This window comes from Erinaceus europaeus, chromosome 10 (assembly GCF_950295315.1).
Source record: "Erinaceus europaeus chromosome 10, mEriEur2.1, whole genome shotgun sequence".
Lineage (NCBI taxonomy): Eukaryota > Metazoa > Chordata > Mammalia > Eulipotyphla > Erinaceidae > Erinaceus > Erinaceus europaeus.
Genome location: NC_080171.1, coordinates 6,591,625 through 6,605,424, shown reverse-complemented (window position 1 = coordinate 6,605,424; position 13,800 = coordinate 6,591,625). Strand labels below are relative to the sequence as shown.

The following is a 13,800-nucleotide window of genomic DNA, read 5'->3' as shown; positions in this document are numbered from 1 at the left end:
TCCCCACCTGCAGGGGCGTCGCCTCCCAGGCGGTGAAGCAGGTCTGCAGGTGTCTGTCTTTCTCTCCCCCCCTCTGTCTTCCCCTCCTCTCTCCATGTCTCTCTGTCCTGTCCAACAACGACATCAATGACAACAACAACAATAATAATAACTACAACAACAGCAATGAAACAAGGGCAACAAAAAGGAAAGCAAATCATGTTTCTAACAAATTAAAAAGAAATCAAAAAGAAAGGGCGGTCGGCCGACTCCGCGACCTGCGGCGGCGGCTCCCGCGGGCCCGTCGGCCACCCCAGCTGCCTCCCGACCGAGCCCGGGCCTCCGGGGGAGGCTCTGCATAACCACGAGGCTAGCGGCCCCGCCCGCCCTCGCTGTCGTTATTGCCCCGGGACCGCCAGACATCGAGAGGGGAGGGGTGACAGACGGACGGACAATCGCCTGCCGCCCTGCTTCTCCACCCGCAGGTGGGGGCCGGGGGCTCGAACCCGGGTCCGCGCGCGCTTGTACCAGGTCTCTGCCAATCGCCGTCCACTTCCGGAGCCCTCCCGTCGCTGCCGTGTGACAGGTGCGCCCGCGGCGGCTCAGCGGAGCCCACTTCCGGTCAGGGCAGCCGTAAAGCATCCCCGCGCTTGCGGCCCCTTTTGCGGCAGTGGCCGTCGAGCGCGGCCGCCCAGCGAAGTCCGCCGTCCAGACTCGCTCCGGGCGCGGGAGACGGTCGGCGGACGGGCGCGGCCAGGCCGGTGTCCTCGGCGACTGCCGCTTGCCCCGGGTGCCCCGCAACCCCCTCCCGGCATTCCCTGCGCCTGCTCGGCGGGCAGAGCGCGGCTCCACCCGGTAAGGTCCGCCCGCCTGGCCCTGCCTGTGCCACTGGCGACTCGGCGAGCTTGGGAGGACGCTGCCCCGGGTGGCGCTCGCGAGATTTGAGCGGAGTCCGGAAAGATGTGCGAGCGCACCGGCGGACGGGCTGTGCGGGCGCCCTGCGCGGAGGTAGAAGCATCCGCGGGCACGGGCAGCCTCGCTCCCTGATTGGGTGATGGCGGAGGGCATGGACGCAGGTTCAGGCAGCTCCGCCCTCTGATTGGATGATGACTGGAGGCGTGGGGACAGCTCCGCTCCCTGATTGGATGATAGCGGAGGGTATGGAAATAGGAGGACAGGGCAGCCTCGCTTTCTAATTGGATCATGGCAAACTTCTTTCAGTGCAGTGGGAGAGTGGGAGCGCGGGCTGGATCCTGCACTGCGCACGTGATAAAGCAACTCACCACCCAAAGTCAGCTTTTTCTTCTTCTTCTTCTGATGTTTTTTTTTTTTTTTTTTTCTCCTGAGCCAGCTATTTTGCTGTCCTGGATTTATGATTTTCCATCTTGAGCATGAAATAGACAAATTTATTTTCAAGTGTCAGAATGCTGAGATGGTGGTTACTATCGCAGGGCTCGGGAGTAAGTAGCAAGTAGGTTAAAAGACTTTGTAAGCTTCTGCGATCTAATCTTTAAAAAAAAAAAAAGATTTTATTTATTTATGAGAAAGGAGGAGGGAGAAAGAACCAGACATCACTCTGGCACATGTGCTGCCAGGGATCAAACTCGGGACCTCATGCTTGAGAGTCCAAAGTCTTATCACTGCGCCACCTCCCGGACCACAGCGAACTAATCTTTACCTGGTGGCTGTTGACAGGCTGTTTGCTTTGAGAAGTTACTAAAGGCAATGAAATAACAGTAGGAAGGAACAGCATCATGCATCTACAGTGGCCCCTTTCCAAATAACCATGGAGCAGGGAGGTTTTGAGAGTTTGTGAAATGAGAGGCCTAGGTAAGGCGGTGAAGACAGGACGACTGGCACGATGAAGGTGAAGGCCTGCTATGAAGGAAGTGACAGTTGCCATGCCAAATCCAAATTTACTTCTTTGAAGTGCTGTGTGCTGGCCTGGTCCTCTCAGTGCTACGAACCAACTTATCGGGGGGCACGGCCAATATAAGATGAAATATGCCTGGGTGCTAGAGAAGATGGTTGTGTAATTAGGCAAAATGCGTGGTTAGAGATGGAGAACGGGGACTGGGGGGCACTGACAGGAGGAAGAGGATAAGAGGGCTCTGACTGCAGCTCCGTCAGGACCCACAGAGGAGGAAAAAGGGAGGGACATTCGGATTTCGTAATAGGATCGTGAGTAGCTTGGAGGGGAAGAGAGGAGTGGACCTGGAAAAAAAAAAAAAGGTCAACTATGTCCAAATGTACACAGAGTTGTGGAGGTGACAGTTACCCGTGTCTGCAACCTTGGGAGAACGGCATGGCTTGCAATGGAGGGACTGGGGATTCAGAACTCTGGTGGTGGGAACAGTGTGGAATTATACCCCTGTTGACATGTAAATTTGTAAAACTATGAAATCACTAAGAAATTTTTTTTTTAAAAGAAAACAAAGGAGCAGACAGGAAAGCATAAAGAGAAGAAAAATGAAAAAACCTCCTGTTGATGTATTTGATATTGTAATGGTACAAAAGAGATTGAAAGACAGGCTTCTGTAACATGTTCACAGAGGTGCTTTTTTTTTTTTTTTTTTAATCTCCAGGGTTATCGCTGGGGCTCGGTGCCTGCACTATGAATCCACTGCTCCTGGAGGCCGTTTTTCCCATTTTTGTTGCCCTTGTTGTTACCCTTGTTGGTATCATTATTATTGTTGTCATTACTATTGATGTTGTTGGATAGGACAGAGAGACATGGAGAGAGGAGGGTAAGACAGAGAGGGGGAGAGAAAGACAGACACCTGCAGACCTGCTTCACCGCCTGGGAAGCGACTCCCCTGCAGGTGGGGAGCCGGGGCTCGAACGAGATCCTTACACTGGTCCTTGCGCTTTGCGCCACGTGCACTTAAGTCGCTGCGCTACCGCCTGACTCCCAATGTATCTCATTCTTGTCTTTATTTGCATTTCCCTGACAATCAGCAACTTTGAACACTTTCTGTTGGCCCTCTGGGTCTCTTTTTTTGGGTGAAGTTTCTCCCCATATCCTAACTCCATTTTCTGATGGGGTTGTTCAGAAACAAAGATGTCTTTACATTTATACTTAAAACTGGAAATATGCATATCATGTTCATTGATAAAAACTTTCTTGATTTCTCTTTTTCTGAAAGTGGACGACAGTTTGGTCAGCAGTGCCAGCACTTACCTGGGAATTTAGGAATGCAAATTAGTTAGCTTTACAGATAACTCATTCTATTTTTAGTTATTTGCAGTTGTTGAAATTGCTGTGACGTCCATTTTTTTCTCTTTGGTCTCACAGTCTGATTATTTTATGAGAATAAAAAATTAGTAAATCAAAGAAAGTTCTCTAGAATCATAGTTATCTTTTTCTTTGTGTCCAACTACTAGATGTGAAAAATAAGATTTTTTGTTCCCTGCCTCTTCTATTTAGAAGTATCTTTTTGTTCACAGAAAACAGGATTATCTTAGTATCCAAAAAGATGAAACCCACTGAGTTACTCTCAAAAGACAACCAAGCGAATGCCAGAGACTAATGAGTAGAATCAACAAGAACGTGATTTTGGTCCTATTAACGCTGACAAGTTCTGCATTCCTCCTGTTTCAGTTGTACTACTACAAGCATTATTTGTCAACAAAGGTAGTATTTGTCTTCTCTCTCTTTGCTAAACTTCAGTTGACTTGTATATTTCTCTAAGAGACTTCTCTTTTGAAGTACATAAAATTAAAGTCAAAGGTGACACACGTTGTGGTGTTGTCCAGTCTATTGAGTTTTTTCTGATAGTTATGTAGAAATTGTTATTCTAAACAGACCATACCTCATTTCAAAGGACTCAGTGATAAATTTGATAAGATCTGAGAAAAACAGTTTATTTTAGCTCAGCTTGCATTGTAGCGTAGTGCCGACTGGAGACGTATAATGATATAGCTTACTATTAGATATCTGAAGGCAGAAAACCTTGGAGACAGTGGTTTGGAAAAAGTCTAATTCCTGAAGATGACAGAGAATGTACTTGAGCAACTTTAGGAGTACAGACGGGAAATTCCACGTCAGGAAGCTGAGACACGGTACCATGTATCAACTACTGTACAGTAATCTAATCCCCAATCAGGAAAAAATAATAATAAAGAAATCCCAAAGTCAGGCGGGGATAAAAGTCAGGCATGATGGTTCTGCAAAGAGACTTTCAAGCCTGAGGATCCAAAGTCCCTGGTTCAGTCTCCAGCACCACCATCTGCCAGAGCTGAACAAAGCTCTGTTTGTTTGTTTGTTTGTTTTTGTTTTGTTTTCCAGAGCACTGCTAGCTCTGGCTTCTGGTGGTGCTGGGGATTGAATCTGGCAATTCGGAGTCTCCAGGTATGAGTCATCTTGCTTACCTATTATGCTATCGTTACCCCACCGGGGGAAGATAGAAACAGGCCAGGCCGTGGCACACCTGGTTAAGCACATGTTACAGCGCTCAAGGACCCAGGTTCAAGCCCCTAGTCCCCATCTGCAGAGGGAAGCTTCATGAGTGGTAAAGCAGGTCTGCAGGTTATCTCTAGGTCTCTCTCCCTCTCTATCTCCCCCTCTCCTCTCAGTTTCTCTCTGACCTATCCAATAATAAAAAATAAAAATGAATAAATCTAGAAAGAAAGAAAAGAAAAGAGGCTGGGGGTCTCGATCCACCTACCAACGTCTATGTCCAGCAGAGAAGCGATGACAGAAGCCAGAGCTCCCAGCCCCTGCTCCCCATACAGAATTTTGGCCCATCCTCCCAGAGGGCGTAGTATAGTTGAATGTGATAGCTCATGCTGGACTTCAAATTTACTAAACTTTTTATTGTTATCTATTTAGAATGGAGCTGACTTATCAAAATCCAAAGGAAGACGAATTGGATTTGATAGCATACAGTGGGTATGTTCAATAATAAACTTCATTCATTTATAGAATCTAGAGAACTGAAGCACGTGAGACTTGAAAATATCTATGTCCACGCCCTGCCTAAGAGTTCGGGAGAACTCTGGTGGTCATAATTGGGGGCTGGGGGCGGGGGACAGAGAACTCTCGTGGTGGAAGTGGTGTGGACCCGTACCCCTACTATCTTAGAATTATTTAAAGCACTAATGAAAAATAAAATCAAAGCATTTCAAAAGAAAAAAAATGTGCTCATTTACAACGCTCCTTCAGTTCAGATGTGCCTAAGTTCCCGGAATGTTTTTTGGCTGCCGGCGGTAATACTAGTTATACTAGTTACGTTGATGAGGGTCAGGAATGGGCGGTATAGCCAAGTGCTCGAGGCTCAGCACCTCACTGAGTCCTTGTGGAAACTTCAACGATTTAGTACATGTTCTCAGCTGCCTCGGGTTAAGCTAAGTCGGCTAATAAGTGGTGCCAAGGAGCCGAAGTGTTTTGGATAAACATGGTGCAACCTCCCTGGCCCCAGTAATGGCTTCCCCCCACCACACCCCCACCGCAGAGTCTGACTTTGGTGCAACACACCAGCTCCAGTTCAGGTTCTGCTTGTTGTTTTCTCTTTTGATCTTGTTTTTCAACTTCTGCCTGAGAGTGAGGTCACCCCAGTAACGGATTTTTAAAGTCTTGAATATAAGATAAGCAGCCAACAAAATTAGAGAGCAGCTTGCTCCACTCACTGCCTGGTCTGCATGGGACTAATAGTCACTCTAACTGTTCACAAAGTCACAGGGAAGGGGGGAAGGGGAAGGGAGGGAAGGGGAGGGAAAAGGAAAGGAAAGGAAAGAGAAAGGAAAAGAAACAAAAGGGAAGGGAAGGGAAAGGAAAGGGAGGGGAGGAGAGGGAAGGAAAGGAAAAGAAACAAAAGGGAAGGGAAGGGAAAGGAAAGGGAGGGGAGGAGAGGGAAGGAAAGGAAAAGAAACAAAAGGGAAGGGAAGGGAGGGCAGAGGCTGAAATACATGAGGGATGGGGGCAGGGCAGCGGCTCACTTGATTAAGTGCACCTGTTACCAAACGCAATGACTTGGGTTCAAGCCCCTGGTCCCCATCTGCAGAAGGAAAGCTTCATGAGTGGTGAAGCAGTGCTGCAGGTCCCTCTCCCTCTCCCTCTCTCCCTTCCCCTCTCCCCCTCCTTCCCTCCCTCCACTCTCCCTCTTTCGTTTTTATTCGTCTTCCCTCTCGATTTCTATGTCCTATCAAGTAATTAGAAGAAACTTCAGATGTAATTTTGCGATAACATTTTAGAATGAATGAAAGATAGGATTTCATCGTCACCTGTCTGTGTGATGCTGAGCCCTGGCAAAATTTTAGAATTAGTTATTAAACTAGCATTTAGAAAAGAAAGTGATAATTAGCCTTTCTGCTAAAACTGTGATATTCTGGCAAGTGTATAGGCTGTTAGAGCCTCACTGTCTATTTTCTACAAGGTATTTTTGTGTTTTTCGTCAAGTGATTGCTGAAGGGCAGGTGATATTAATCTCGGTGAGATCTGTATTCAGCAGCCCACATCTGTGGCCCAGAACTTTGGTGCTGGGAGTGGTGTACAGTTGTACCCCTGTTATCTTATGATGAGACAGTTAGGACTCAGTCTCTTTAGTATAACAATCTGTGCTCTTAGCTCAAACTCTGCAATTATTTCTTTGTAGGGGAGACGACTAAGTTAAAAGTTAAATTTTATGCTACAAATGTCAACAATTTAAAAATAATGGATGAGTTTCTTTAACTATATTATTGTTGATGTCATCATTGGATAGGGCAGAGAGAAATGGAGAGAGGAGGGGAAGACAGAGAGGGGGAGAGAAAGACAGACACCTGCAGACCTGCTTCACCGCTTGTGAAGAGACTCCCCTGCAGGTGGGGAGCCGGGGCTTGAACTGGGATCCTTACGCTGGTCCTTGTGCTTTGCGCCACCTGCGCTTAACCCGCTGCGCTACAGCCCGACTCCCTATGAAAGTTTTCTTGTCTCCTTTATTGTAGTTAACTAGTAGATCATTGCCCTGTCTTTGTAAGGGTGTAAGTATTTGGTTATAACATATTTTCCCTTGTATTGTAAATATCCTTTACATTTTTTCAGTAGACTGTCCTTCCTTAGAGGGGGGACACTATATTATCTATTCTTTTTTTAAAATTTTTTTGATATTTATTTATTCCCTTTTGTTGCCCTTGTTTTTTTAATCATTGTTGTTGTTATTGTTGTTGTCATTACTGTCATTGTTAGATAGGACAGATCGAAATGGAGAGAGGAGGGGAAAACAGAGGGGGAGAGAAAGACAGACACCTGCAGACCTGCTTCACCACCTGTGAAGTGACTTCCCTGCAGGTAGGAAGTAGGGGCTCCAACCAGGATCCTTACACGGGTTCTTGAGCTTTGCGCCACGTGCGCTTAACCCGCTGCTCTACCGCCCGACTCCCTATTATCTATTTCTTTATTCTTATGACAATGATAAGCATGTGATTGACTGAGTAAATATACTTTATAATATTATTGAATAAATATTTAACAAAAGAGATTGCTGTTATACTTGAGTAGAATTAAGAGGAATCTTTTCTTTTCAAACAGCGTGCAATTAAAAAATTTATTATGCTAACATCCAATCAAAATGTACCAGTGTTCCTTATTGATCCTTTGATTCTGGGACTAATCAGTCAAAATTTTGACCAAGTGAAAAATACTTCTTATGGCTCCACTTCAGAATGCAAGTTTTTGTGTGTTCCAAGAGACTTCACTGCATTTGCACTGCAGTACCATCTGTGGAAGAATGAGGTAAGATAATGAAGCAGGACATGTCTTTTTCAAAATAATATGGGTTTAAACCAGTTTAAACATGAGATCACATTCTTTTTTACTGAATGCTATTTCCACAAAATACAATAATGATTTAAGCAAAATACAATAATGATTTAAGCAAACGGAGAATTTATTTTTCTTCTGTAATAAGAGTTACTGGCGGTGCTGGGTGGTGACGCACCTGGTTGAGTGCACATGTTACAATGCACAATGACCCCAGTTCGAGCCCCTGCTCTCCACCTGCAGGGGGAATGTTTTGTGAGTGATGAAGCAGTGTTGAAGGTGTCTCTCTGTCTCTCTTCTTCTCTATCACCCCCTCCCCTCTCAATTTCTGGCTGCCTCTATTCAATAAATATACAAAGATAATATTAAAAAAGATTTTTTTAAAAGATTTTTTAAAAGTAACATTATAATATGTTAGTCCAGCTGGCTACCCAGTAATATCTCGGCTTGTGCGTCTCTAAAGTTGTTTTATTTCTTTCACTGTCACAAGGTAAGTCACAGCTCAGGGTATCATTTCTGTGTTGATGGAGGGAAGATAAGAGGAAGAGATGATGCTCTTACCATTTACTCTTTTATTTGTTTGTTTTCCATTTTGTTGCCCTTGTTGTTTTTCATTGTTGTTGTAGTTATTGTTGTTGTTGATGTCATTGTTGTTAGAAAGGACAGAGGGAAAGCTTCATGAGTGGTGAAGCAGGGCTACAGGTGTCTCTCTGTCTCTCACCCTCTCTAACTCCCCCTCCACTCTCAATTTCTCTGTATCCAGTAGTAAATAAATAAATAAATAAATAAAATTTTTAAAAGAAAAGCAGAAAAAATACACCATGACTTTTCCAACAGCCCAATATATTCAGAAGGGAGAGAGTTAATGAAACTAGTTAGTGATATATTCAGAAGGGAGTTAATGAAACTAGTTAGTGATATATTCAGAAGGGAGTTAATGAAACTAGTTAGTGATATATTCAGAAGGGAGTTAATGAAACTAGTTAGTGATATATTCAGAAGGGAGTTAATGAAACTAGTTAGTGATATATTCAGAAGGGAGTTAATGAAACTAGTTAGTGCTTTCTGTCAGAGTCATCACTGTCTCTCATTAATAACATAATGGGGTTATGACTTTCTCTCACTTGCTAATAGAATGCAGAAGTGACAGCATTTATAGGTGTAAATACAGTGGTATAAGTAAAGTTTTCACCAGAAGTGTTTGTGATGTTGCGGCTTTTTCTAGACAAATTCCCTTCATGCAGTAAGCGAAATATCTACTACCACCACTAAGGGCCTTATTTCCTCTAACTGTGAACTAGCCCTAATAATATCTTGCTCACCTCACATGCTTTTGTTGGGTGCCCCTGTTACTGATTTTTTTCTTTATCATTCTGTTTCTGTGCTGCTTGGTTTATAGTTCAGTGTGAGAATCACTGTAACTTAGCTACTAGCATTTGATTTTAGATATTCAAACGTAGTGTTTCTCTGCTTCTAGGAAGGCTGGTTTCGGACAGCTGAAAATATGGGGTTTCAATGCCTAAAGATTGAGAGCAAAGATCCTCGGCTGGATGGGATAGACTCACTTTCTGGAACCGAGATTCCTCTGCACTATCTCTGCAGACTGTCCACTCACGCCATCCACTTAGTGGTCTTTCATGAGAGGAGTGGCAACTACATCTGGCACGGCCACCTGCGGCTCAAAAGACACATTGACAGGAAATTTGTCCCCTTTCGAAAGTTACCCTTTGGTCGGTACCCGGGAGCTTTTGATAGGTGAGTTCAGGGTCGTGGTCTGGGAGGTGGCACAGTGGATAAAGCATTGGACTCTTAAATATGAGGTACTGAGTTCAGTCCCTGGCAGATGTACCAGAGTGATATCTGGTTCTTTCTCTCTCTCTCATCTTTCTCATAAATAAATAAATAAATAAATAAAATCTTTTTTAAAACTGCTAAGTTCAAGGTCTAAAGGGATGTAGTCATGAGTTCCTGCTTTGTTTGCATTTAGCAGTGAAAGCTACTTTACATTTCATATAGTTTGATTTCGCAAGAACCCAGGTTCAAGCCTCCCCTCCTCCCCACCTTAGTGGGGACATCCCATTCATGCCCAGTGAGGCAGGTCTGCAGGTGTCTATCTTTCTCTCTCCCCCTCTATCTCCCCTCCCCTCTCAATTTGTCTAAACTTCCAGTTAGAAAATAAGACAATTCTGGGAATATATAGTCTATATGCAAGGAGGCTATAGTTAACATGCTGTCCTATATATTTGAAGTTGCTAAGAGAATTTTTTTTTTTTAATTGCTTCCAGGATTGTTGCTGGGGCTTGGTATCTACATGGCGAATCCACTGCTCCTGGTGGCCATCTCCTCCTCATTATATAAGCTGGGACAAAGAGAGGTTGAGAGAGTAGTGGGAGATAGGGAGGAAGAGAGAATGGCACACCTGTAGCCCTGCTGTGTGCATTCAACCAGGGTGCCGCCCACTGACCACAGAGCGGATCTTAAAGGTTCTTGCAGCATGAAAAGCATTCTATGGAGCTGACTAGTTCTAAGCAAACGTATTGTGATCTTCATTTTACGACACTCACAGGTTTCAAGTCACTATGTTGCGTACCTTACACTACAGTGTTAGAGAGTCATAGCTCAGTAAAACTGGGAGGAAGGGAAAAAACATGTTTGTAATCATAGTACCACATGTTTATTTGAAGAGTATAAGAAGGAGATACTAGAAAAGGCAAGGAGGGTTTATCTCTTAAGGACAGTGGAGAGCGTATGACTTGGAAGAACACAGAAGTACAGAGAAATTTCAAAAGCCCAGTTTTGTTATGGAAACTGTCAGTTCACTTCCTAATTCACGTAATTTTTGCCTTTATGCTGTATGGACGTTCCTGTATATTTTTAAAGAGAGATCTTTTGAAGTTTATTTTATTTACTTCACATGAGGTAGAGAGAGAGAGAGATGTAGGCAGAGACAGAGACACCAGAACACCGCTCTGGTATATACAGAAGCAGGTGTCTCCCTGGGTGCCTTAGACATGCAAATCCTGTGTTCTACCAGGTGAGCGGTTCCCTTCAGCCACCTTGTTAAAAGCTGTGTGTACTAACACATCCTTATGTTCCCTATGAACATATGGAAAATAACTATTTGAAGAGGACTCGTGGGGGCTGGGCAGTGGCACACCCAGTTAAGCGCACATACTATGAAGCTCAAGGACCCGCACAAGGATCCAGGTTCGAGCTTCTGCTCCCTGCCTTCAGGGGGGAAGCTTCATAAGCAGTGCAGCAGGTTTTCTGCAAGTCTCTGTCTTTCTCACGTCTGTTCAGTCTCTACCCCACCATTCTCAATTTCTCTCTGTTCCTATCCCATAAAAAATAAATAAATAATGGAAAAAATGGCTGCCAGGAGCAGTGAACTCGTAGTGCTGGACCCAGCCCCAGTGATAACCCTAGAGGAAAAAAAAAAAAAAAGACTCATGTGAAACTAGAAGAACTATACTTCATGATATTCACAAATTGTGGCATGGAAAAATATTTCTGAAGTTAGACACAGAGTATGAATTTTTTTTTTTTGTCTATAGTAGTTTTCCTTTTCCCTTCCAACTCAGTAATAGTGATGCTAAATTCTCCTTTAGATATTACAACCTAAGATTACAGTAGATGTTCCTCTTTGATGGTGAAGAGCTGCAAAGACTTCCTTATTGAAAATTTTCTCTAGGCAACTTCCAGAACAATATTGCTTATCTGCTTATACTTGAGAATTGAAGACTATGTTTATTATTTTCTGCTTAGTAATATTTAAAATCACATATTTGAAAACAACTGAAAAGCATATTTCAAAGTGGAACCTTCTATGTTTTTTGTTTATATGAAGGTAAACCTTTACCAATCCAAATCAGATTTTAATAGCCAGTACTCTATGTTCACCTCTATAGCTATTTTTTTCTTACAGTAAATTTTATTTTATTTTTTTTATTTAAATTTATTTTTTATTTAAGAAAGAAGACATTAACAAAACCATAGGATAGGAGGGGTATAACTCCACACAATTCCCGCCACCCAATCTCCATATCCCATCCCCTCCCCTGATAGCTTTCCCATTCTCTATCCCTCTGGGAGTATGGACCCAGGGTCTTTGTGGGTTGTAGAAGGTGGAAGGTCTGGCTTCTGTAATTGCTTCCCCGCTGAACATGGACGTTGACTGGTGGGTCCATACTCCCAGTCTGCCTCTCTCTTTCCCTAGTGGGGTGGGTCTCTGGGGAAGCGGAGCTCCAGGACACATTGGTGGGGTCTTCAGTCTAGGGAAGCCTGGCCGGCATCCTGATGGCATCTGGAACCTGGTGACTGAAAAGAGAGTTAACATACAAAGCCAAACAAGTTGTTGAGCAATCATGGATCCAAAGGTTGGAATAGTGGAGAGGAGGTGTTGGCAGGGTACTCACTGCAAACTCTAGTGTACTTCTGCTTTCAGGTATATATTTTGCACTAGTTTATGGATACGTGTGAACATATGCGCTCTCTCACAGAACCTGGTCTATATCTAGGTTTTGGGACTTTGTTAGAAAGTGAACCACCTGATAGGGCACCAAAGTAAAAACCCAGTGGTGAGGGGTAGACATGTAGCTTCCTGGGCCAGTGGGGGGTGGGAGTGGGCGGGAGGGATGGGTCACAGTCCTTTGGTGGTGGGAATGGTGTTTATGTACACTCCTAGCAAAATGTAGACATATAAATCAGTAGTTAATTACTATGAGAGGGGGAAATCAATTGTATGTCTCAAAGTTTCTCAAAAGACAAACTGAATCTTTTTAATATATAGGCTGTGTATTTGATATGCGGACTCTCTCAAAAGCCTAGACCAAGTAGATTAGAAGCATCCAATAGCACAGCTATATACAAGATACTGGGTACTGTACAGCAAACCATAATAAAGGGACTTTTCAAAGTTAACCCAATTAACAAATAATGTGATGATAACATTAACTATCGATTGTCTTTTTGAACCCTAAGACAGCAGGAACCTCACATCTTCACTATAGAGCCCCTACTTCCCCCAGTCCTGGAACCCTTGGATAGGGCTCACTTTCCCGTATGCATCTCCCAATCCAAACCAAATAATATTGCATCCGCCGATCACAACCTAACCAAAGCAACGATTGCCACCTCAACATGCTTCACCTCAGACTGTATCCAGAGACTTCACGTGTGGAATGACAACCCTTCAACTTCATTACTCGGGTGAGACCTTTCCTTTTATAGTACACTCTAATTTCATCTCAGGTAGTTCACTTTCTAACAAAGTCCCATAACCTAGATATACACCAGTTTCTGTGAGAGAGAGCTTATGTGCACACGTATCCATAAACTACTGCAAAATATATACCTGAAAGCAGAAGTACACTAGAGTTTGCAGTGAGTACCTCCCTAACACTTCCTCTCCACTATTCCAAGCTTGGGATCCATGATTGCTCAACAAATTGTTTGGCTTCATATGTTAACTCTCTTTTCAATCACCAGGTTCCAGATGCCACCAGGATGCTGGCTAGGCTTCCCTGGATTGAAGATCCCACCAATGTGTCCTGGAGCTCAGCTTCCCCAGAGACACACCTTACTAGGGAAAGAGAGAGGCAGACTGGGAGTATGGGCCGACCAGTCAACGCCCATGTTCAGCGGGGAAGCGATGACAGAAGCCAGACCTTCTACCTTCTGCAACCCTCAACGACCCTGGGTCCATGCTCCCAGAGGGCTAGAGAATGGGAAAGCTACCATGGGAGGGGGTGGGTTATGGGGATTGGGTGGTGGGAATTGTGTGGAGTTGTACCCCTCCTACCTTATGTTTTTGTTCATTAATCCTTTCTTAAAAAAATTAAAAAAAAAAAAAAAAGAAAGTGAACCACCTGGGATGGAATTAGAGAATACTATGAAAGGAAAGGTCTCACCTGAGTAATGAAGCTGAAGGGTTATCATTTCACACCTGAAGTCTGTGGACACAATCTGAGCTGAAGCATGTTGAGGTGGCAGTCATTGCATTGATTAGGTTGCAGTCAGCAGATGCAATATTATTTGATATGGATTGGGAGAGGCATGCGGGAAAGTGGGCCCTATCCTAAGGT

At 44.1% G+C, this 13,800-nt stretch overlaps 1 protein-coding gene and 1 long non-coding RNA gene across 3 annotated transcripts in view; one reads left to right on the top strand and one right to left on the bottom strand.

Moving 5' to 3' along the window:
* The window catches only part of LOC132540822 (uncharacterized), a 478,519-nt gene that overhangs the window by 318,447 nt on the left and 146,272 nt on the right, over window positions 1-13,800 (bottom strand). The gene's annotated exons all lie outside the window — the stretch shown is intronic.
* The window catches only part of FKTN (fukutin), a 52,044-nt gene continuing 38,806 nt past the window's right edge, over window positions 563-13,800 (top strand). The window contains exons 1-5 of one of the 2 annotated variants that reach the window (XM_060199061.1): window positions 563-834; window positions 3,427-3,613; window positions 4,811-4,870; window positions 7,487-7,690; window positions 9,195-9,472. In XM_060199061.1, coding sequence (XP_060055044.1) covers window positions 3,509-3,613; window positions 4,811-4,870; window positions 7,487-7,690; window positions 9,195-9,472 — 647 coding nt within the window. In that variant the 5' untranslated portion in view covers window positions 563-834; window positions 3,427-3,508. The remainder of the gene's footprint in view (window positions 835-3,426; window positions 3,614-4,810; window positions 4,871-7,486; window positions 7,691-9,194; window positions 9,473-13,800) is intronic. The other variant, XM_007516166.3, reaches the window with a different exon arrangement.